This window comes from Dermochelys coriacea, chromosome 10 (assembly GCF_009764565.3).
Source record: "Dermochelys coriacea isolate rDerCor1 chromosome 10, rDerCor1.pri.v4, whole genome shotgun sequence".
NCBI classification, from domain to species: Eukaryota; Metazoa; Chordata; order Testudines; family Dermochelyidae; genus Dermochelys; species Dermochelys coriacea.
This window is the reverse complement of record NC_050077.1, coordinates 46,980,069-47,003,474: the sequence shown is the minus strand read 5'-3', so window position 1 is coordinate 47,003,474 and position 23,406 is coordinate 46,980,069. Positions and strand designations below refer to the sequence as shown.

Genomic DNA, 23,406 nt, shown 5'->3' with positions numbered 1-23,406 from the left:
CGCCCTACGCCAGGGGGACGCTGCTGTTGTCTGGACCGGGATGTGGGTGCAGCAGGGCTCAGCCTACGGAGCTCCCACCCCCGACAGGCCAGGCCCGGCCCAGCCCGGCGCTGCCTCCCCGCCCCGCCCCGCCCCCTCACCAGGGCCACAGACTCAGCGGCTCCGACAGGAGACGGGGGCGGGCGAGCCTGATTCCAGCCCGGAGGAGCCAGCACAGCGTCTAGCCCCCTCCCAGCGGGATCCCAAGGCCACCGGCCCCGCCCTCAGGACACAGAAACCGACCGACTCACCCGTTACCTGCAGCAGCTCAGTCACGTCCGGAAACCGCGGCAGCCTATGTCTCCTTCCGCAGGCACCACGCGCGCAGCTTTATCCCCACCGGAATCGGAAATCCGCCTCCGGCCCCGGACGCCCATTGGCTACTGTGATGATAACCCGCCCCTCCCCACCTTGCCATCTACCTATCAGAACGTCGCTGGCCGAACCACTCTTGTTCCCAGCAGACTTTGCGGCAGGGAGTCCGAGCCGCACGCTGGGAGCTGTAGGCGCTTGGGGAGCTAAACAATATCTGGTCTGGGCTGGTCTCGTCTCCTAAACTACAATTCCCAGCATGCGGCGCGTGGAGCCCGCCGGCACTTCCTGTTTCCGGGATGGTGCTCCGGTGACTGTAAACAACATCAGGTGGGGGTTGTGGAGCCCTTCGCCGTGGCCGGCCTGGCCTTGGCTTCCGTCTCGGGGCAGGGTTGGATCGGCATCGGCATCGGCATCGATCTGTATCCTAGGTCCCTCTCTCCACTGGGCTGGGCACTAGGCTTCGGCCTGGTGTGGCTCCGTCTCCCGGCGCTGCTAGGATTGTGGGCTGGGGTTGGGGTCTCCGGATCTGGATACCAGGGCAAGGCTTACCATAGACCCCACCCCTAACCCAGGCTGGGGACCAGGAAAGGCCTCGCCTAGAACCTGCCAGTCGCCGAGCTGGGCTCTGTGGTACGGCCTGGCAGAGGAGTTCCTCTCCGCTCTGTCAGGGATTGGGACCAGGACATAGGCCCGCCCTTCAGTGTTGGTGACTAGGGTAGGGACTTACTGTATATATCCCCACCCAGAGCTGTGGACAGGGTATAGCCTAGTGTAGATCCATTCCAGTTATGTGGCCAGCTGAATCAAAGTCTTGCTGGGAGCGTCTCATGTTGGTTTGGTTTGTTCCCTTTACAGCCTCTCCAGGAGCTCAGAACTGGGTTTCTGAGGCTCAGTTCCTCTTGATGACACAGTTACAATGTCTTTGTCAGAGTGGCATATTGCGGTGAAGCTGGCAGATCAGCCTTTGGCCCCCAAATCCATCCTGCGGCTACCAGAGACTGAGCTTGGAGAGTGTCCTTTGGGTGGGTGCAGCATCTCCTACCTGAAGCAGCTTATCACTGGAAAGCTGCAGGAGTCAGTCCCAGACCCAGAACTTATTGGTGAGTTACTGCTTTTACTGCAGGGTTGGGCCTAGTCAAGCCTGGGATCATGGTCAAATTTCTACTGGGCAATTACATACAGCAGTTTCAATTGGATATAGCTTCTTTGCTTCCAGTATTGCTGTGTATAATGTTAGTTATTATGGAGACTTTAGCCATCCCTATTTTCCAGATTTGCTTTTAACAAATCATTCTAACAAGGCAGGCTAGTAGACATCTATTTCTGCTATGAGATATATTTTGCGTCTGACACCACTAGAACTCTGTGGGGTTGGGGCAGTTCTTTTAAACCGTGTAGTTCTGTGAGAGGATGCACAGCCAGGCTTGTGTCCTACACTTCAAGGTCCCCTGGAATTTAAATGTGCAAGTATTTATGCAGCTGAATATTTAGGAGTTGCCACTTAAATAGCTACATCATGTGGCAGGCTGATAGCATGTTTGGAAATATACTTATCCCATAAAGGCTAAGCAATAGAGCTTCCCACAGGAACACCCTGTGTTACAGAGCTGTGCTTTCTCTCTCTCAGATCTGATCTACTGTGGCCGCAAGCTGAAGGATGACCAAACTCTTGACTTTTATGGCATCCAGTCAGGCTCAACTGTTCATGTCCTGCGGAAGTCATGGCCCGAGCCAGATCAGAAACCAGGTGAGAGAGAGGATGCCTGGGTTAACCCTCTGGAACTCTTAAGTGTGTGTATGTATGGTGCTAATCTCTTGTGGTTGAGATGGGGACACATACTCCTGCTTGCCTGTAATTTTCAGGGACAGAGGTATAGTGGAAGGAGGTGAATTCCTTGGGATTGATCTGGTGTCTTCTGTGAAACCTCCAATGTCGAAGGGGAGCTCTCTGTGTCTGTTTCACGCTGACATGGGAACTGTGGAAGGAGCACCATGATACATGGAGAAAGAACCCCTTAGCTGAGTTCCAGTTAATTACGTTGGTTCTGTTGAGGACCAAAATCAGATCCCCACTCATTTTGATCCATCTTTATTTTGCTTTTGGAGTGTTCTGTGGTTAGCATTAGATGGGTAAATTAAAGCAGTGGCACTGGGATTGCAGAGTTGGGAGTGCTGGCGCAAAGGTCTTTAGATTCTTCCCCCGCACATAAACTGCTCTGTCAGACTGGGTTTGGCTTTCTTGGCAATGAGGAAACGGATGACATAAAGGGCAGGCAGAATGAAACTGACCAATAAAAGCTCTTGATTCTTCTTCCCATCCCTTTCTGAACATCTCCCCCAGAGCCTGTGGACAAAGTGGCAGCAGTGCGAGAGTTCCGGGTCCTGCACACTGCCCTTCATAGCAGTCCTGCATACAGAGACGCAGTGAGTGTGGCTTATTCTTCACCCCCTAAATGTGAGTCATCCACCACGTGTGACTGAACAAAGGAGAGGGATGGAGAGCCCCAATAACAGTTTAACTGGGCTATTTCAGTTTTAGACTGGCCTCGTTATGTGGCTTTGCTGATCTGTTTTGATTTCTTTGGTAGGTCTTCAAGATGCTGGGGAACAAAGAATCACTGGATCAGATCATCGTAGCTACCCCTGGCCTGAGCAGCGACCCTGTTGCTCTGGGTGAGTTCAGATGTGGCCAGACAGTGTAAAGGACATAGTAAATAGGGGTGGTCTACGGAACCTATTAATTTTTCACATGGGAGAGAGAGCGTCAGGCTCCAGGAAGAACAGGAAAAGGCAGTTTCTACAGAGACTCTCCACCTTTGAGACGGAGAGGTCTGAATCTGTCTGGGAGTCAGATTTTACCATTCTGCTATCTGTTGTTGGTAGCTACACTTGACAGGGCAGGATTTGATCGAAGGACACTCTCTTCAGCTGGAGCAGGACTGGGCCATAAGGAAGCGAAGGGAGGGAGGTGTGTAATGAATGAATCTACTTTGCACTTGCCCTTTCCAAGTGCCACAAAGGATTAATTAACTCTAATCCAGGCCCACCTGGCCTAATGAGCTAGCAGCATCTCTGCATGGCCATGTGCAGATTCTAGTAGGACTTTGACTTATTGCTTCTCATGGCCCTGAGCCCAGAAGAGCAGATCGCTCTGAAGAGCGGAAATATTGTATGATGCTCAGCAGCAACCATTGTTGACTCGACACATTGTCCTTGTGCTTGGGAGCTGATGGTCATGATGCAGAGCCTTTTAGGAAAGAGGTGGAAACCTTACAAGAGAATAATAATGGAGAGATATCGTCTGCAGTACACATTGCTCCACTGCCCAAGGAGTAAAGCTGTTCCAGGAACTGAGTGACTTTTGCTTGTGTTTTGGGTCACATTTGACAGATGACCCTTTTGTTTCCTGTCCCTGATTCAATACGTTTCCTGGTCTCTTACAGGTGTCTTGCAAGACAAAGATCTTTTCTCTGTCTTCGCTGACCCAAACATGCTGGACACGTAAGTTTCGAATGGCTGGTGCTGGGTCCAAGCCACCACATCACACAATGCCTGTTTGTACAATTGCACAGTCTGTTTTTCTTTAGGTGGAAGGATAGGGTTACTCCAGTTCTCAACTACCGGTGCGAACGTGCCATTCCATTGGCGGTAGACTGGGTCGAAGGCTTTTCCTTCCCTTCTTCCTGCTTCCAACCCCTCTCTCTTAGTAATAGTAGTCTGAGAAAAGACTGAGATGGGGTGTCTGTAACTGAGCTGCCCCTGCTGCACTTTATGGGGAGGGATGGCTCAAGAGATTTGTACTTCAATGCAGGATCTTTCATCTCTGCTTCCTGAGTTCAAATCTAGTCTTTGTTGGTTGTGGCTGAAAATTGCGACCATCTGATTGTTGCTCAATGCCCTGTGCAAGCTGAGGTGGGGAATCTTGTTTTTGGTCCCAGTGGGCAGCCTGTATCAGAAATAGGGTAGCCAACTTTCTAATCACACAAAACCAAACACCGTTCCCTGGCCGTTCCCCGAGACCATGCCCCTTCCCCATCCCTTCTCTAAGGCCCTGCCCCTGCTCACTCCATCACTTGCTCTCCCCCACCCTCACTCACTTTATCTGGGCTGGGGCAGGGAGTTGGGGTGCGGGAGGGGGTAAGGGCTCCGGCTGGGGCTGCAGGATCTGAGGTGGGGCTAGGGATGAGAGGTTTGGGGTGCAGGGGGGGGCTCTGGGCTGGGGCTGTGAGGGGTTTGGAGTGCAGGAGGGAGCGATGGGCTTGGGCAGAGGGTTGGGGTGCAGGAGGGGGTGTGGGCTCTGGGAGGGAGTTTGGGTGCGGGAGGGGGCTGGGGCAGGGGGTTGGGGTGTGAGAGGTGGTGAGTGGTGCTGGTTCTGGCTGGATGGCACTTACTTTGGGTGCCTCCCGGAAGCGACCAGCATGTCCATTCTGTTCCTAGGCTCAGGGGCAGCCACATGGCTCCCTGCACTGCCCCTGCCTGCAGGCACCATCCCTGTAGCTCCCATTGGCTTTGGTTCCCAGCAGAGTTGGAGCTTGGGGCAGTGGCAGCGTGCAGAGACCCTCTGGCCACCGCTGCACCTAGGCGCCAGACATGCCGGCCACTTCCAGGAGCCACATGAAGCCAGGACAAGTAGGAAGCCTGCCTTAGCCCTGCTGCAATGCCGATGCGGACTTTTAGCAGCCTATTAAAATCTCCCAGATTGCTTTCAATAGTCACTAGGAGGTTGATGCTGATTCCATTAGACTCTTGGCCAGTCCGGGAGGGTCGGCAACCCTAATCAGAAACCCATTGCCAAAATGGGATCTAACTGGCCCCTCTTGTTGGCCAACTCAGCAGAGTGTGTAGGATTGAGTGGGCCAAGGGGAGGGCACTTCCTTCACCTAGAGATTGTCCTTCTGTATCATGAGATACATCAGCCAGGGGAGCTGGAACTGCTGTGACCTATGCTGTACGTGTTCAGTGGATAAAGAGAGGACTCCAACCTTTGGGGATGTCAAACGTGCCATCTTTCACTAGCATCAAATCCACTTAAAAAAAAGAAGTTGGAGCATGACTCCTGGGCTGGTGGCAGGATTATTACTAGACCAGGAGGGCTGGAGAGGTTACATCATCTGGCTGCCAGAGCCGGGATCGGAGATGGTGGTGAAGCATAGCCCACTGGGAAGCCTGAAATTGCTGCTCTGGGTGCTGTGGTGGCCTCCCTTCCCTTCCTCTGTTGCCACCTCCAGGTTTCTTGTTTTGTCTCTGCCCAGGCTCATCCCAGCTCACCCTGCTCTGGTGAACGCCATCATCCTGGTTCTGCACTCGGTGGCAGGCAGCACGCCTCTCCCAACTCCGGAGACCTCCTCGCGCAGCATGCCCTCCAGCTCCTACAGGGACATGCCAGGTCAGTTTGCCTGTGTGAAGCATCCAGCTCTTGTGTTCACATGGGGTAGATGAACTGCGGGATCTACAGACTAATCCAGGCAGTAACTGACCCTGAGCCTTCCAGGGGCAGGTGGAGCAGGAGGCCTGGTTTGTTGAGTTGGTAACGTGCATCTCTTCTGGGAGGTAATCTTTAGGGCAGAGAGAGAAGGGGGGATTTTCTTTCTCCTCTGACATATGCAGCACTAAGTAGAACTCATGGAATCTTCCAATTAGAGTGCAATAAGTAAGTTGCTGGGTGTGTTAGGCCTGCAACCATGACCTCTTCACCTCTTGGGTGGGAAACCTCCAAGGAAAACCTAGGATGCTGGTGATTCATAGGTAGCACTCTTTCCTCTGGATCAGAACTAAACCCGGGTCCCATGTAGCGGTCCTGGCCCTGTGCTGCTGAAGGCTATGCCTTTTCCAAGGAGCCATAAAACACTTGTGAATATTAAAGATCCCATAGTTTGTTTGCATGAGAAGAGCTCCGTTGTCCTGGCTGTATTCTAATTTGGGTAACTATGCTGCCTCCCTAAATTCCCTCCGTACTTTCACTAGGAGAAGTTATTTTTCACTCCCCCATCTGATGCTGTAGGCACATTAATGTCTGCTGCATTCCGCCCCAGAAGTGACTGCATTTTAATGGTGAGTGGGCAATCCTTATAAAACGCAGTCCATGAAGTGTCTTTCCCTTGGAGGCTGAGTGTTGTCTGTCATCTGATTTGACCTTTCTGAAGGCATGGGCAATCTAACAGTCTCTGCTGGGAGGGTAAACGGGAGCTCAGATTTTGCATTGTCTGTGGTTTGAGAGCTTTTTTCCACTTGAATGTGTTCTCTTCTCTGGCCAGGTGGCTTTTTGTTTGAAGGTCTCTCTGATGATGAAGATGATTTTCATCAGGTAATGTTAGTGGGGCAGGTGAGGGATCTGGGTTTGGGGGATGGTTGCATTTAGAGGGACAGTAGAATCAGAGAACCTGGAGCTGCACCCTGGGCAGGGTGGTCTTACAGTCAAAGCACTGGATTAGGGTTTGAGAGACCCAGGTTCAGTCCTTGGCTCAGCCACAGCCCCCTGTGTGACCTTGAGCAAGTCACTTCTTCTCCCAGTGCCTCAGTTTCCCCATTTGTATTATCTAGGGATAAAAATTCTGTCTAACTCCCCCAGACTATTGTGAAGCTCAAGGTATTAATGATTGTGAGGTGCTCAGATACTACAGTGAGAGGAGCCACAAAAGTACTTAGTTAGGCTCACTTAGTAAGAAATTAGTAGGTCCAGCTCAGGGAATGGTGCTTCCCTGAATGCCAGCACCAAATACCATAGGAGCTGTGCAGCACCTTGCCTGGATGTGAAGAGTGGGTGATGCAAGTACTTCTGCTTCAGGGCAGCGCTGCAGGTTTCTTTGCAGAGGGACAAGGTCTTGGTGGGTATGATTGTTTGACTATTCAGCAATGCGTGGGAGCCCTGCCTGATAGGGATCATTAGGCTGAGGCGATGTCCCAATCCATGGCCCATTGACAGAACCACTGCGGAACCTGATATTGGCTAGTCAATCATTCCCTCTGAATAATACATCCAGTAACTGCAAGTGTCGAATCAAAGCCAACTCCCCTGACCCCCAACCCTATGTTTTCCTCTTTGTCTCCCTTCAGTTTGCCAGCAATGATCACTAGATGGCCCAGTGATCACTAGATGGCCCAGACTGCTGGTGGCCCCAGCCATCTCTAAATTCTGGGTCTCTGTCACATTGTTTGTTTGAAATTACTGACACCGCTGCAGCATGATCTTCCATCGCTGCATCTTTACAGGGCTTCCAGTGTCTCCATAACAGTTGTGATTAATACTGGGAGTTCTTAGCCTGGTGACTGTGAAGGTTAACGTTGAAAGACAGGGGAGCTGGCAGGCCAAGCTGTGCAATGCTAGTTCTAAAGGTGGCTCTGATGGTGACTTCCTGGAATCCTGAGCGCGCCTTTAGTTTCTTTGTGACATAGACGCTAATTCATGGGTTTTCTTCCATCCCGGCAGAGCACAAGGTCCACGCCTTCCAGCAGCACTTCTGGGTCCCGCCCAGCATCGCTTGGCTACACTGGGGCTGCTGGACCCCGGCCAATCACACAGAGTGAACTGGCAACTGCGCTGGCCCTGGCCAGCACGCCTGAGAGCAGCTCACACACTCCTACCCCTGGCACCCAGGTAGGGTAACAGCACAGCATCGGGGAACCCCTCTCTCAGGTCACAAACTGCAGCGAGATACTGACTGCTGAGAGCCAGTCCCAGCTAACGGCCCTGGGACCTGGAACTGGGCTAGCCCATTATGGCAGGAGTCTCCTCTGTACAGACTCCAGGAGGGAGAATGTTTGGGGTTGCGGAGACCCTTGTGGAGGAGGCATTGCCCTGAAGGTCACTGTGGTGGCCAGTTAACATTACAGCTCTGTGTGGATCCCACTAGCACTGTCTTCTGTCTTCCAGGGTCACTCATCAGGCACCTCTCCGATGTCCTCCAGTGTCCAATCAGGAACTCCCATCACCAACGATCTCTTCAGCCAGGCCTTGCAGCATGCCCTGCAGGCATCTGGGCAGCCTGCCATGCAGGTCAGTAACTCAGTCTGGTCATTTCAGGGCTCTGTGACCCACCTCTCTCCCCCCTGACTCCAGCAGCTATTGCAGGACAGGAAAGTCTTTCACTTGAAGCCCCGCATTGCAGGCCACTCAGTATCCAAAGGTGGTTCAGTGGCTGGCTGGAGCTCCCAGCAGGAGGTGCTGTAGGGAATGATGCAGAAGCACTGGAGGTGGAGAGATGGGGCAGGACCGTGGGGTTGCTCCTAGCAGGAGGGGCTTAGATCCCAAGGTGACAGAGGCCTAGAAATGCAGTAGGGAAATGCTGCAGCATTGGAGGCCATGGAGGAGGGTGGGGAATAACCGTTGTTACTTGGGTACTGACAGATCCCCTTAGCTGTCTGTTCTCTCTCTACAGAGCCAGTGGCAGCCGCAGCTGCAGCAGCTACGGGACATGGGCATACATGACGATGACCTGAGCCTCCGAGCCCTCCAGGCCACCGGAGGGGATATTCAGGCTGCCCTGGAGCTGATATTTGCAGGCGGAGCACCCTAACCCCCTCTGAGTGAGGGCAGAGTGGCATGTTTCAGAGATGCTGCTAGGTTAGGACAATTGTGAAGTTCCTGTCTCTGATCCCCAACTCAGCCCTGAAACACTTTGACAGAACTGAGCATCTCTCTTGCTCTGGGCAGTGTAGGGGTCTCTCTCCCCTATCTTGTCGGGACGCAGTTGATGGCAGAGGAGATGATGCACTATGCTGAGATGGGAGCTCTGTGTCAGCACTCAGAGAAGTTCTTCCTACTGCAGTCCCCTGGGCTATAACCACCATAGGCAAGACCACAGGATTTCTGTACAGCCACAGGGAAAGAGCAACAGCCCTCTGAACCAGGAGATGCTGCAAAGCCACAGCTGCTACCACGAGGCATCTGCCAGTTCCTTCTCTGATTGCACTTCAATTCCTGCCACCCTAGAAAGCCTCAGTCTGTTTTAGTTCATCAGTGTTTGAGTCTAATAAAGCTGAACCTCTTCACTTATCTGTCATTGGAGTTGTGATCCGGTAGATTTCAGAGCTAGCCTGAGTGGTTGTTGGGTGTGAGGCCTCCAAGAATAATCTTAGCTGCTGGAGGAAGTACTGCTGATAATTCAGCTGGGGGTGCTCTTCCCCCGGAGTCCATGCTGAACCAATGTCCCTGGGCAATGTCAGCGGCACTGTCTCTTGACTGAAATGTTCCAAGATGATCATTTGTGTGCATTAAAGAAGGGGAGGGGATTCCTCATAACATAGCATTTACATCCCACTTCTCATCTGCAACACCCTTTGCAACCACTCATTGACCCTCACATAATCCCCAGGAAGTAGGTGAAAGCATGGAAGGACAGGAACTGGCTAAAATCCAGGAGGAATAATTCCTTTCTGCCCACCAAAAGTTCTCTCTGCTTTCCAGGGATACGCTCTTCCTCCTTGTTTTCTGCTCTTGGTGCTAGTGTCATTGTAGTGGCTGCCATATTCCACCCCACCAAAACATGCAAGGGACATGCAAGCGCAGAGAGAAAGATGCCACTGCTGCTGAGCACCTTGCATTACAGGTCATTTCTGGAAATGTGGGCCTTTGTCTTGCGAGTTTTAGGCCTCATCAGCAGGTGGGATTGTACAGGCATCTGTATTAAGGAGAGACTCAGTACTCTACAGCATGAGATTCCCCCATCAGCTGTGAGGAACCAGTTTGGAATTTGAGAAATTCACAGGAGCACACAGCCACCACAGGGTGGCAGTAAAGGCACATCATATTGGAGTTGCACTTCAGATAAACCAGTAATCCGAGGACCTCAAAGCCTTTGACAACGCTCCTGGAGGAAGGAAAATATCCTTGTTCTCATAGGAGGGAGAAAAGCCCAGGCCAATGTTTTCAGGAGTGGCACCTGGTTTTGGTTGCTCAACTGGAGAACAATTTGGAGCTCAATTCATTGAATAGTCAATTCATTGAATTTCACAGTAAGTGCTTTGGCCCAGATCCCCAAGGGTCTTTAGGCTTCTAATGTCCACTGATTTCAATGGAAGTTAGCAGCCTAAATAACTTCGTGGATCTGGCCTTAGGACCCCTGAAAATCAGGCCCCGGTATCTCAAGATGGGCCACCAAAATAAGTAGACACTTGAACATATGGCCTTCACTGATGTGTACCCATGGGGAGTCCCTGGTAGAGCTCAAGTCTCCTGCTTCCTAGGCCCCTGCTGAGACCTTAATGCGTGCCTACTTCACTTTTTTAAAGTGCTCTGCAAATATTAACATGGTTTTGTCCATCACACGAAGGCAAATCCTGGATTACTTGACACAGTGCAATCTGTTGCCCACTGCTTTTAATCCATTCTAGTTTATTAGATGTCTCAGGAGGTAGGGGTCGCATCACTTCTCTTGAAATGCAACGTAGGTGATTTCAGTATTGGCTATTGGATGGGGATGTATAAATACTTGATTTATCCTGTCTGGTTACTGCCGTAACTGGGTGAAATTCTTCTGGCCTCTGTCAGACAGGAAGTCGGAGTGAATGATCATAATCATCCTTTCTAGCCTTTAAATCTATTAATCTAATTCCTCTCTTTGGCTTTTAACCCCTCATATAGGTGTAGATAGCATTCTATCTCCCTTAGTCACCATGGAGGTAATCTCAATTTTGTTTTGAAAGAATGTTAGAATATAAGGACAGCCATACTGGGTCAGACCAAAGGTCCATCTAGCCCAATATCCTGTCTTCCGACAGTGGCCAATGCCAGGTGCTTCAGAGGAAATGAACAGAACAGGTAATCATCAAGTGATCAGTGTTCCCAAGTCAGTTTCTCATCACTGGTTTGTGGTGCTTTTCTCTGAACTCCCTCTGGTTTGTTGACATCATCTTGGTTCTGAGAACTGCATATGATCATTCCAGATATGGTATTGCCAGTGACACCAAGAGGGACTTGACACCACCTTCCTTTCTCTACAAAAGGGGGTCGGGATCCCTTGGGGTCATGAGGTTATTACAGCAGGAGTCACAAGCTGTCAGCCTCCACCCCGAACCCCATTTTGCCTCTAGCATCTATAATAGTGTTAAATATATTAAAAAGTGTTTTTAATGTATAAGGGGGATCGCTCAGAGGCTTGCTGTGTGAAAGGGATCACCAGTACAAAAGTCTGAGAACCATTGCTCTACAGGGTTGTGGCTGCACGTGAGCCGCACAGAATCCCAGTGGCTGCAAAAATCCCAAGCGTGTCTCTAATTTGCTGTCTACCAACCCTCCTCAGTCATTGACCATAGCCACTTTCCAGCTAGCTCTCTCCCTGTTCGTGCTAGTTTTGGTTGAATTTTTTTTTGCTCTTATTAAAGGTGCATGCGCCCAAGTCAGATCTTCCCAGTGTACTAATTTCCAAGATCCTATCACTTCTTGCTCTTCCTGGATAATGCAGTCACCTGCTTTACTTCCTGTTACATACATCTGTGTTGAAGGGTGTTGAACAGTATATTTGTACATGTGCTGCTCCCTACGTTTCCTCCTACATTGAGGTTTGGCACATGAGCTCCAATGGGCTGAGTTACGTGCTAGTCAAATGTTCATAGACTTACCTGCCCTAGCATAGGCTGGCTTGCTCATAGGATTTTTGAAACATGTTCATTTGATCATAGAATTTCAGTTGGTGCATGCAGCCCTTCAGTTAATTCTGTGGTATGGGGTTACCTCAGGGTCTCTTGCTGTAAGCATGTTTCACCAGGGACTTCCTATTTTTGACATCAAAGTGAATCTGACTGGTTAAGTTTCTGTCTGCCCTCCCACAGAGTGATGCTGAGGGGGGAAGGGAGAGGGAAGTGGCCCTTGGGTGTGTTATCAGTTGGTAGCAGCTGTTTCCATTCTGGTCTCCAAAGCTGCCCTGGCACCCTCATTATCTCTGGCTATCCTTTCCATCACCACTGCATACTAGGGCCGCCCCTCACTGACCTTGTCTTTCTTGGAAGGGCAGGGCTGAGTGCCTATTCTTGGGCAGCTTCCCTGCGATGTTGTCTGGCTGTTATCCACCCCCCTCCATTTCACCTTGCTGGTTAGGAACATCGCACAGCGTGGCCGGCCTCCCGGCCAAGGATACGTCACTCGGTGACAAGAAGGGGAGTTGGAGAGGGTGATGTTGCAAACAGAGCAGAATGGAGATGTGAACATCCGTGTGCTTCGCTGTCACAATAGCTTCCTTCCACCACCCACCCCCATCAGTTTATGCCTCCAACTGTCCCCGGCCTCATCCACTTCCTGCATGACGCTGGGACCTGCCAGAGGCAGTGCAGGAGCAACCGGCCTCATCTTGATGCCCACAGCATGAATGCTACCTGCAGTCCTGGCCGCCCCATCTCAAAAAAAGAGAGATTGGAATTAGAAAAACTGCAGAGAAGGGCATAAAAAATGATGAGGGGGGTGGAACAGCTTCCAGAGGAGAGGAGATTAAAAAGGGACTGTTCAGCTCGGAAAGGAGACAGCTAAGGGGGGATGTGATAGAGCTCTATGGACTTAGGAGTGGTGTGGAGAAAGTGAACAAGGAAGTGTTATTTACCCATTCACGTAACACAAGAATCAGGGGTCACCCTATGAAATTAATAGGCGGCAGCTTTAAAACAGAAGGAAATACTTCTTCACATAATGCATGGTCAACCTGCAGAACTCATTGCCAGGGGATGTTGTGAAGGCCAAAAGTACAACTGGGCTCAAAAAAGAATTAGATCAGTTCCTGGAGAATAGGTCCATCAATCGCTCTTAGCCAAGATGGGCAGGGATGCAACCCCATGTGATGGGGCATACTCCCCTCACTAGCCCCTAGAGAGCTGATTTAGGCTGTGTGGGCCCAATCAGCCAATTAGGCTGCAAATGGGGGGAGATTGAAGCTGAAGGAAGCTAATTAGATGAAGGATCACCTGTGATGGGACAGGTGGGGCTTCTGCAAAGCCAGGAAGCTGGCAAGCAGCAGGAAAAAAGCCTGCAGTCCTCCTCCTGGGGTAAGGGAGAAGAAGCCCAGTAGGAAGGTGTCCGGGCTGGGGTGAGAGCAGTAAGGTGATGGAGATGCAGACCCTAACTGTTCACTAGAGGGCCCTGGAGTGGAACCCAGAGTACAGGGCAGGCCTGGGTTCCAACTCCAACCACTGCAGAGTGGCACTGTTTGGGGGCCGTGAACAGGAAGACTGTCTGGGCCCTGTTGGAGTGCCAGGGTCAGGGGCCATGAGAACTGCCTGATGCTACGTGGATGGAAGAGACTTTGAAAGCCTACCGCAGAAGGGGAACTACTTAGTGACTTGGCTGGAGGGTTACTTCACAGAGGGGCTGCAGCGGCTCCTGGAGTGAGACGGGGCTGCAAACAGAGAGAGAGGCAAAGGGACAGGATGCAACTGCAGGAAGAGGCATCGACCTTGCGAGCTATTTCCCAAAGCAGGAAAGTGGAGATGCCATCCCGGTGCTGAGTAGAGCGCCCCCCCCATCACACCCCATGCTCTGGGTGTCCCTAAACCTTTTACTGCTAGAAACAGGGACTGGATAATATGATGGATCACTTGAAAAATTGCCTGGTCTGTTCAATCCCTCTGAAGTACTTAGCACTGGCCACTGAAAGAAGACCAGATACTGGGCTAGATGGACAATCAATCTGATGCAGTGTGGCCACTCCTGTGTTCTCCTGATCGGTCACAAGAAAAAGTCATGTTTCCGGCAGCATGCAGAAACCATGTTGCTTCTGCTTTTTATGGCTTATTGTAGTGAATCTGAAATCCAGCATTTCAGTCCCGAGACCTGATTTCTGATGTAAAACAGGAAGGTCCCCTATTAGCAAGAGGCTGAGATGTTTTCCTCCCACTGTCTCCTGAGAGATCCCTGGTTTCTCCCCTTCTACTGCAGCCTGCCATAGAAGGGGTTTGGCTTAACTGCTGAGACACTGGAGCCATTTGAAATCCCCCCCCCCCGGCTCTGCATTTCCCTACTGGTATCAGGACTTGAGTGCAAACATGTGGATCACTTTATCATGACATGCTTTGAGCACTAGTCATGACTCATGCTCCCTTCTGCCTGTAGTGGGATTGGATGGGTCAGCTGGCAAAGGCAGATGTGGGCCAGCAGCTGTGACCTCTCACAGAGAGTTCTCCATGCAGGTGTTCTGCCAGGAGTCAGGAGAAGCAAAGGGATTTAACTGAGCCTCTATCTATCCCACGTAGACTGTGATGGTGGTTCCCAGCCCTAGTTTCTTGATCTTGGCCAGGTCCTTCAGCAGGGGTAGTCAATTTTTTTTTTTGTCATGGTCCAAATTTCTTGGTCAAGGTCCATACTTCAGAGAACATAATAAAACAACAACAATAATGATAAGTAAATAAAGATTTTGGGGTCTATTCAAAAGTGTCTGGTGGTCTGGATTTGGGCCACGGTCTGCCTATTGACTATCCCTGTCGTACAGTGTCCGAGGCGCTACATGAGCTGGACAGGCTGCAGTGCTGCTTACGTGGAGGCTAAATAATGTCCCCACCGGTGCATATGTACCTACAAAGACGCTTTATTGTGTCCTCTGGAGGCTAGCTAAGAACAGAGCCCCTGCAAGGCTCCCCCCTCAAGGTGGCGCTGCTCACAGGACAGGCAAGGCTGGCCGTGGGGAGCTACTCCTGCAGCGGAAGGAATCCGGGCACAGACCAGTCACCAAGGCCATTAGGGCAGTTTGTCAATCTTGTGACATTCTGGGCCTGACTTGGCAGTTTTGGACACTTGGGGTTGGTGATGCTGGGAGGGAACAACAGGGCATCGGGATCAGGTCCTGGCTGCTTCCCAAGGGGAACAGCAGGATCCTCTTCCTATACCCACACACCCCCAACACCCTATTGGTGAGGGGCTGAGCACGGGGCCCTTCTCCAGCTGGGAAATCCAAGGCTGTGTTGCGGTCACAGCACTCCAGCAGAACTGGCCTTGAGGGTCTACAAAGCTGCCCTGAGCAGCTCCAGGAGGTCATGGCAGAGGGATTGTTGCTGGATCCCCTTCTGTCTGGGGAAATGAGTGCTTTAATCAGTGCTGGTCTCTAGCATCAAATACTCCATAAATGTCACATGCAACAGGGCCCAGGGACTTCCCGGTCCCTCCAGTTGGGCCCCAGGTCATGATGTCTCTTGTCCCCTTGTAATCTTTGATGGCACCTGGCTGTCCCATCCTAGAATCCTCTCTGCTGCCATGGGTTGGAAGTGCATTGTTTGGGCCAGCCGCTCTGGTCAGCAGCAGGAGCAGAAGTGGGATGGAGTCCCTCCAGGACCTTCTCTCCGGATCTGCAGCAGGGACCATTTCTAAAGGTCAGTACCAACCAGCAGGGGAGGGGAGGGGAATGGGGAAAAATGCATTTGGGTGCTGGGGTGGGAGATTTCCCTCTTTGGGGTGGCCATTGTCCACAAATCTAATAAGAATATGGGCAAGGGTTGGGGCAATCCCCAAGGAGAGACCTTGGATGGGGGTGGGTAGCACCTTCCAGGAGGGGCTGTGGTAGGAGCATCCCTCACAAACCCAACCTGGGTATGGGTGGGGTAATCACCCCCTAAGAGGTACCCAGGTGGTCGGGGGCAGCTGCCCTTGAGGGTTCAGGCTGTGGGCAGGGCAGGGCAGGCTTGTGATTTGCCAAATCATCCCAGGGTCTCCCATCCATCTCCTGTAGATACCCTGGAAGTGGGAGACTCCACCCCAGACACTCAGGCCAGCATCAGAGGTAGGAGCCGCCTGGCTGGGTGGGGGACACTGGATCTAACACTGGGATGGGAATTTTTCCATTTGGGGTCTATGCAGGGCATGGATGGAATCAGTTCCCTCAACAAACAGCCTGGCGGAGAGAGGAACATACAGTCAAATAGCAGGTCTCTTGCCCAAAATCAGGACACATGGTCACCATCTGGGCCCCTTCCCCTAGAGTTCCCTGGCTCCTTCCAGCTGTGCTACCCTGCTGCTTGCTCCACCCCGATCTGGGCATCGCAGGGTCATTCTCCACTCACGGACGGCAGGATCTTCCAGGGGATTATCAGGATGGCTCTGGGGATGAATGGATGTTGGCAGGGGTTCCCAGGAAGGTTTGGGGTCTTTCTCTCTTCATGAGAAGCACCTATCCCCCACTTTGCGCCCCCAGCCCAAACCGTGCCTGAAGGAGGTAGCAGTGGGACCAGGTCATCCCCTAGTGGGCCAAATAGGAGCCACTTCTGGCTTTAGTGTCTCTAAGGCGATGGGGAGTTTGGGCTGGTTCTGGGGCGGGGGACACACAAATATTCCAGTTGGTCTCAGGGGGGATTTTGGGTCTCTTCCTCACCCCATGGGGCTTCCTCGCTCACCCCTGCCTGGTGTGGGGGGGAGGGGCTGAGACTGCCTCTGTTCATCAACGGAACTGGCTGGATCCTTCCCTTCTCTCCCTCTGCACCCTGGGGTGGTGGCTACTTCTATTATGGAGGGGGGTCAGGTCCCCCATTTCCCACCCCCATCTCCTGTTGGCTCCCTGCAGCTGGGCTGGCTCCTCCAAGGTGCTTCTCCCCCGTTGGCTGGAGGCCACACTAGGTGGGACCCTGCTCAGCGGCAAGGAGAAGGCAGGGGCCCAAAGGAGCTCTCAGCAGTCTTGGGTTTGCTGGTTCTAGCCCAGGAGGCACCTACCCCACGTTCCCAACAGCCATGAACTGGGTGAGGGCACCGGGTGTCCCAGACCCTGGAGTCTTGTGCTGGGGGTATTTTGTGTGTGTGTATGTGGGTGGAATTCTGAATAATGAGGTGAATTAGGGGAAATCCCCCGACAAACCATCTGCTGCATTGAGAGGGGATTTTCCCATTGAAAGTACCTGAACTGACCGCTGAGGTGGGACAGGGTGAGAGTCGCAAGAAAGTGGCCCCAGAGGCTGTTGCTGCATCCAATGTGTGTGTGGAGTGCATGTGAGGCAGGGGGTGTGCATATGGGGTAGGCCTGGAGGGAGGGGGTAACAGGGCTCATGAACTGTGGGAGGGAGGCTGAATGCCCTCTCCACAAAGAGGGACCTTGGCTGTACATAGGGACTGCAGTGCCTCACCCCCATGGAGTCCCAGGGTGTTGGAGGGTGGGGTTCATTCAGTCCCCAAATTATATCAGTGGCTCAGCCTATTTCTCCACACACACACCTTTCTCCTGGGTGACCCTTCTCTCATCTGTCCTGCAGAGCCCCCTGGCTCTCAGGCCAGAGACAGGTAGGAGCTGTCACTTGCTGCTTTTCCATCAGGCTGGGTGGCCTGGGCCAGAGGAGGGAATTGGGGAGGTTCCATGGGGCACACTGGACAAGTGTCCTGGTTGGGGGTGAGGGGTGCCCTGGCTTTGGCACTGGGATTGGAATGGATTCCACATGCTGCCAGTTCATAAAAACAGTGGGCCTGGTTCTGATCCCACTTACCCGGGTGTTACCCCCTTGTGGCCCCATTGGGCCTGGTTCTGATCTCACTGGGTTTGTGTGTTCCTGAAGAAAGGCCTGTATGTGGGGACAGGGGAGGGGTTTCCCCCCAATTATTTGGACCCTAAGGCTCCACATTGGAGATGGGAGCCGCTTCAAGCTCCTTCTGTGTGGTGGAGGGGAGCCTGGTGGTTTATTTTGGGGCTTTGTGTGGAGGGTGGAGTTGGGATGGGGTGTTACACCCCAGGGGGCAGAGGGGCTGGAGGGGGGGTCGCAGGAGGGAAGTGGGTTAGCTCTCACTCAGTGGGGAGGTGGATAACCCTGCCTGGGGGTGAGTTGGGTCTGGGATGAGGGGGTGAGTGTGGGGTCTGCCCCCTTCTAGCCATGTGGCTTGGCCCATCCCTGGTGTTGTCCCCAGCTGGAGGTGCCCACCTTGCCCCCCAGAAGGAGCAGAGCGATCTGGTGATTTGATGCCTCAGGGGCCCAGGTAGGAGCTGCTTCTGGCTTTAGCCCTTGATTGAGATGTTTGGGGTGGAGCTTCGGGAGCTGGGCACGGCGGGGTGGAGAGGAGTGAGAATGGGGCAGTCTCTGTAGCAGGGACCGGGGATGAGGCGGGTGGGGGCTGGGAACTGGGTGAACCCATCAGCAGGGAGTGGGGGCCCCATGATGTGTGTCTCAGTGGGACTGGGGGGTCCTGGCTGGGACGTTCCAGGGCTGAGCTCTGGGTTTTCCCTCCTGGTGTCTTGCCCAGGCCCCAATAGCACACACCATGGGGAGCCCTCAGCAGAACTGGTGTGGGGGCCCATCCCCCAGGAGTCAGGGCTGGGTCTGTGCTCCCGAGCAAGAGGCCATTTCACTCCAGGGGACAAGGCGGGGGTTACCCATACTGCCACATGCTGGAAGCCCCCCCGCTGGGCCCTGCTGCTGAGGGACCATCTCAGGGCTTGGGCTATGTTGGGCTCCCCAAGGGGCAGGACAAGACACTTGGGGGGAGGAGGCAGGGTCCTGGGGGGCTGGATGGCGAAGCAGTGAGCTGAGCTAATGCAGCCTCCCCAGCTGGGCTCTGCCTGCTGCCCTTATCCCTCCTGGCTCAGTCTGAGACCCCCTGGCAGTGGGACCTGGGGCCTGTTTGCAACTTCCTGAGGCAGGACAGGGTCTGTACCCCAGGGCTGGGCTGGTGCTTTTGTGAGCTAAAGTTCAATTGATGGAATTGTTTTACTATAAATCTGAAACACTAAATTGTTCTTTGGATTTGTTTTGTTAGAATGTTGTGGAAGCTAGATTAGTAATAGTAGGATTATTTTATTTAGCCTTATTTTTCTAGAGTAGAGGCCTGCTTTTAATATTGTTTTGCTATTCTTTGTGAACAAGCTGTTCCTTGTGTGAATGAGATCTGTATGGTATGTCAGCAAATAAGAGAAAAGATGCCAGCAACGGATGGGCCTAATTGCCAGATGGGCCTAATTGCAAAAAAGGGAGTAAAGAGAAGAAGTCACCAGTATCACCTTGTCCTGATGGCCGAAGAAGTGCAGATTAACAGCCCTAAAGTACAAAGGCATCTGCCCTAAATCAAGAACAAAGCACAAGATAAGGAGATGGAGAATGAACTGAAAACAACCAGTTTTGATGATAAATGATTACAGCATGACACCGCAAGATCCATAGACTAACATAAGAATCAACTCCTATAAAAGAGGGGTGAGAGCCAGGAGGCTTTGGGCTGGTTCTGCAAAAACAACGGAGCATTGGTATGCACGTCGGACAGAGGCCCAGCTCCCACTCGTGTTCTTTCTAGCTGGCCTCTAGACTGATTCAAGCAATGATAAGGCTGGTAACTATAACACCAGCTGCAGAACCTTTTGGGGTGTGTGTGTAAGAATGTAAGCATATGCTGATTTTAATATCTATTGACATTTTAATAAACGTGGCGTATTGCTTTGTCCCCTAAAAAGGATTCCGTAAGTTTCTATAAGCATAACACTTTCTAAGAGCCCCAGGGCAGGTTGAGAGGGGGCTGATCCTAGTCCCACTGCTGCACAATGGGAGGGGGGCAGGGAATCCATGCCCAAGGGTGCTGAGGGGTTGGGGTGGCTGGCCTGCCACACTGAATCCCACTAGAAAAGTAGTATGGGGGATGGGACCAGTCGCTGGGGATCACTGGGGAGATTGGCTGCCTCCAAAGAGCCAGCTGTGACCCTGTGATGCCCAGATCAGGGGTAGGGCAGGCAGTCTGGTAGCAAGCCAAAGAGCCAGGATGGGAAGGGGCCATTTAAGGTGTCTCCCTCCTTAAAATGTCAGGAGAGGAGGAATAAAGCAAGGGACCTCTCTTCCTCACTGCAGAGGGGAGCGAAGAAGGGGGACCAGCCCAGGTCTGCATCTCCCAGCTTCTCTGGGCTGAGTGGGGCTGTGTATAACCATGAGGTGAGCAATGGGGGACCATGAGGTGAGCAATGGGATTGGCTGGAAACCACTTGGGATGGAGAGAGCGGGCGGAGGCAAGTGCTGCTCTGGGCGATGGGTTTCCAGCCTGGGGCAGGGGCACAGGATCAACCATTGCCAGCTGGATCAAGGGCCCTTTAGGCTGGGATCCTGTCCCCAGCCGAGCCCCCATGCCGGGGTGAGGGGAGCTCATGATGCAGCTGAAGATCCCTGTGGGAGTCGACTGATGCCTGATCCCCTTGGCCACCGTGCAACTACGGAAGGGCCCGTTACTGCGGGGAGAGGTTCTCCTGCCCCTTTAAACCCAGTGTGTCAGTGTCTGAGCCCCTGAAGCCACAGCGATGGGGGATAAGATGGCCCCACAGTGGCTGAGTCAGGATCTGCCTTTTTCCCTCCCTAATCCTGCCAGAGATTGGGCTGCAGGTAGGAGCCAGCACCGGGCACAGAGTCAGCTCCCTACAGGATTGGTACAGGGGGCAGAGTGGCTGCCTGGGTTTAGTGCTATACGTTGTTGGTTGTTGACTGTGTGACATTGCGCTCCATATGCTTTATGAAAATATGCTTATGAATGTGAATATGATGTACTTCTTTATTGGAACATCTCTGAGGGTGAGATATTACTTGTAATCAGTTTTTTAATGTATTAGGCTTAGACTTGCGTGTTTTTGCTTTATTTTGCTTGGTGACTTACTTTGTTGTGTCTGTTATTACTTCAAACCACTTAAATCAGGGGTTCTCAAACTGGGGTCAGGACCCCTTAGAGGGTCATGAGGTTATTACATGGGGGGGTCACGAGCTGTCAGTCTCCACCCCAAACGCTGCTTTTCTGCCAGCATTTATAATGGTGTTAAATATATAAAAATGTTTTTTTAATTTATAAGGGGGATCTCATTCAGAGGCTTGCTATGTGAAAGGGGTCACCAGTACAAAAGTTTGAGAACCACTGACTTAAATCCTACTTAATAAAATCACTTCTGTTTATTAATAAACCCCGAGTAAATGATTAATACCTGTGGGAGCAAACAGCTCTGAATATCTCTCTAACAGCGTTATAGAGGGCGGACAATTTATGAGTTTACCCTGTATAAGCTTTATACAGAGTAAAATGGATTTATTTGGGGTTTGGATTCTACTGGGAACTGGGTGTCTGGGTGCTGAAGAGGTAATCTGCTGAGCTGTTTTTGGTTAAAGTCTGCAGCTTTGGGGGCATGGCTCAGACCCCCGAGTCTGTGTTGCAGCAGATTAGCATATCTGTCTCAACAAGGCAGGGTTCTGGAGTTCCAAGCTGGCATGGAATACCGGCTCAGGGGTAATTTCAGCACATCAGATGACAGTCCCAAGTGGGTCTCTGTGATCGAACCCATCACAGTGGCGTAGTTGAACAGGATATATTCACAGCTGATTGTTTTGAGACACTGGTAGTGATTTTAAGTGCGTTGTAAGTATAGTGGCTGGAGAACAGACAAAGGAGTTATGGGTTTGTTATTTTCTGTTTGCTTATTTCGGGTAAGGAAAATAGAGGCTGAAAATTAGCAAAATGAGTAAGAGTAAAGCTCATAAGAAGCTAGAACTGCACAGGTTGCAGATTGCTGAGAAGGAAAATGAACATAAAAGGTAGATGCAATTAAGACAAATGGAAATTGCCAGGGAGAAAGCTGCTCACGAAAGAGCCATGGAGTTAAAAGACAAAGAACTTGAGGCCCAGAAACAGGCTCAAATTGAAGCACAATAAGCTGCCCTGGAAAAAGAAAAGGCTGCCCACCAGCAAACCCTGGACTTAAAAGACAAAGAAATTGAGGCCCAGAGACAAGCACAAATTGAGACCCAGAAGCATGAACTAACTGTTGCAGTGCTGGCACACCATTTTGCACCGTTTCTACTTGGGAATGATTTTTTTGATGTGGCAGAATCTGTCCCAGGGTTTGTTAGAAGCAAGAAGGAATCTTGTGCTGAAAGCCCCAGAGGGAGGGTGAAGTTACATGTGCTGCTGGGGAAATAGGAGAGTCTCTCTTTAATTCCTCTCTAGCAGTGGAAAATAGGCCATCAGGGGCAGGGATGGTCGAGGCCAGTTTCTGTAGCCCCGGGCTCAAGGTCCCTGTGGGAAGGGGTGTGACCAAAGACAAACAGGGATTTTATATGTACTGCCTCCCCCATGGACAGTGTCCAAGTCTCTGGCATTAAGCTCAGAAGGAGGGTGTAATATTGCACTCTATGCTTTATGAAAATATGCTTATGGATGTGAATATGATGTAACTGGAATACACTTTATGCAAAAGGTCTCTTGTAAGGTATCATTACAAAGCTGATAATCTACTGAGTGTGTTCATCCTATTTGTTTGCATGTATTATCTCTATGTCTGGAGTTAAGAGAATAAGATATAAACTTGTATCACTGATGTAAACGTATTAAGTGGAAGGCATTAAGGGTGCTTCAGAATCAATGAACTGTAAATGGCTCTGTTAACTTGAAAACTTTCCTGTGTACCTGTGGGCCAGCCCAGGAAGAATGGAGGCTGGGGTCTCACAGGACATATGACCATGTCACATGATACTGGAATCCATCTTAAATCTGGTACTTTTCGATTTAGCAGGAGGGATGGGGACCCAGAGAGACAAAAGATTCCCGCCTTGTGCCAAAGCTATAAAAGGGGGTGGAGCAGGACAAAGGAGGTGGCCAGTTATGAGAAAGCCTTTCTTTACCACCTGAGATGTCTGCTTGAACTAACAAGGACTGTACCAGGGGAAAGGATTGGGCCCAGACTAGGAAGGAGTCTAGTCTGTGAAAGAAACTTATTGTAACATCTCTGAGGGTGAGATATTACCTGTAATCAGTTTCTTAATGTATTAGGATTAGACTTGCGTGTTTTTGCTTTATTTTGCTTGGTGACTTACTTTGTTCTGTCTGTTATTACTTCAAACCACTTAAATCCTTTTTTATACTAATAAAATCACTTCTGTTTATTAATAAACCCAGAGTAAATGATTAATACCTGGGGGAGAAAACAGCTGTGAATATCTCTCTATCAGTGTTATATAGGGTGGACAATTTATGAGTTTACCCTGTATAAGGTTTATACAGAGTAAAATGGATTTATTTGGGGTATGGATCCTACTGGGAACTGCGTATCTGGGTGCTGGAGAGGTAACCTGCTGAGCTGTTTTTTAGTTAAAGTCTGCAGCTTTGGGGGTGTGGCCCAGACCCCAAGTCTGTGTTGCAGCAGGTTAGCGTGTCTGGCTCAACAAGGC

At 51.4% G+C, this 23,406-nt stretch overlaps 1 protein-coding gene across 15 annotated transcripts; it reads left to right on the top strand.

Moving 5' to 3' along the window:
* Positions 1 to 464: 464 nt before the first annotated feature.
* UBL7 (ubiquitin like 7) lies at positions 465 to 22,820 on the top strand. Of its 15 annotated transcripts, XM_043494271.1 has the most exons (13): positions 645 to 1,454; positions 1,982 to 2,101; positions 2,696 to 2,778; positions 2,943 to 3,027; positions 3,798 to 3,855; positions 5,607 to 5,740; positions 6,609 to 6,658; positions 7,781 to 7,948; positions 8,225 to 8,347; positions 15,502 to 15,633; positions 16,118 to 16,185; positions 18,104 to 18,208; positions 19,113 to 19,172. In XM_043494271.1, exons 1-13 carry the CDS (start codon positions 1,271 to 1,273, stop codon positions 19,135 to 19,137), a joined length of 1,335 nt encoding a protein of 444 aa, XP_043350206.1. In that variant the 5' UTR covers positions 645 to 1,270; the 3' UTR covers positions 19,138 to 19,172. The 15 variants fall into 15 exon arrangements, with proteins under 15 accessions (XP_038273990.1, XP_043350204.1, XP_043350208.1 ...); XM_043494269.1 differs by having other exon boundaries at positions 531 to 681; positions 1,210 to 1,454; positions 16,118 to 19,172; XM_043494273.1 differs by having other exon boundaries at positions 534 to 681; positions 1,210 to 1,454; positions 15,990 to 19,172.
* Positions 22,821 to 23,406: the final 586 nt, after the last annotated feature.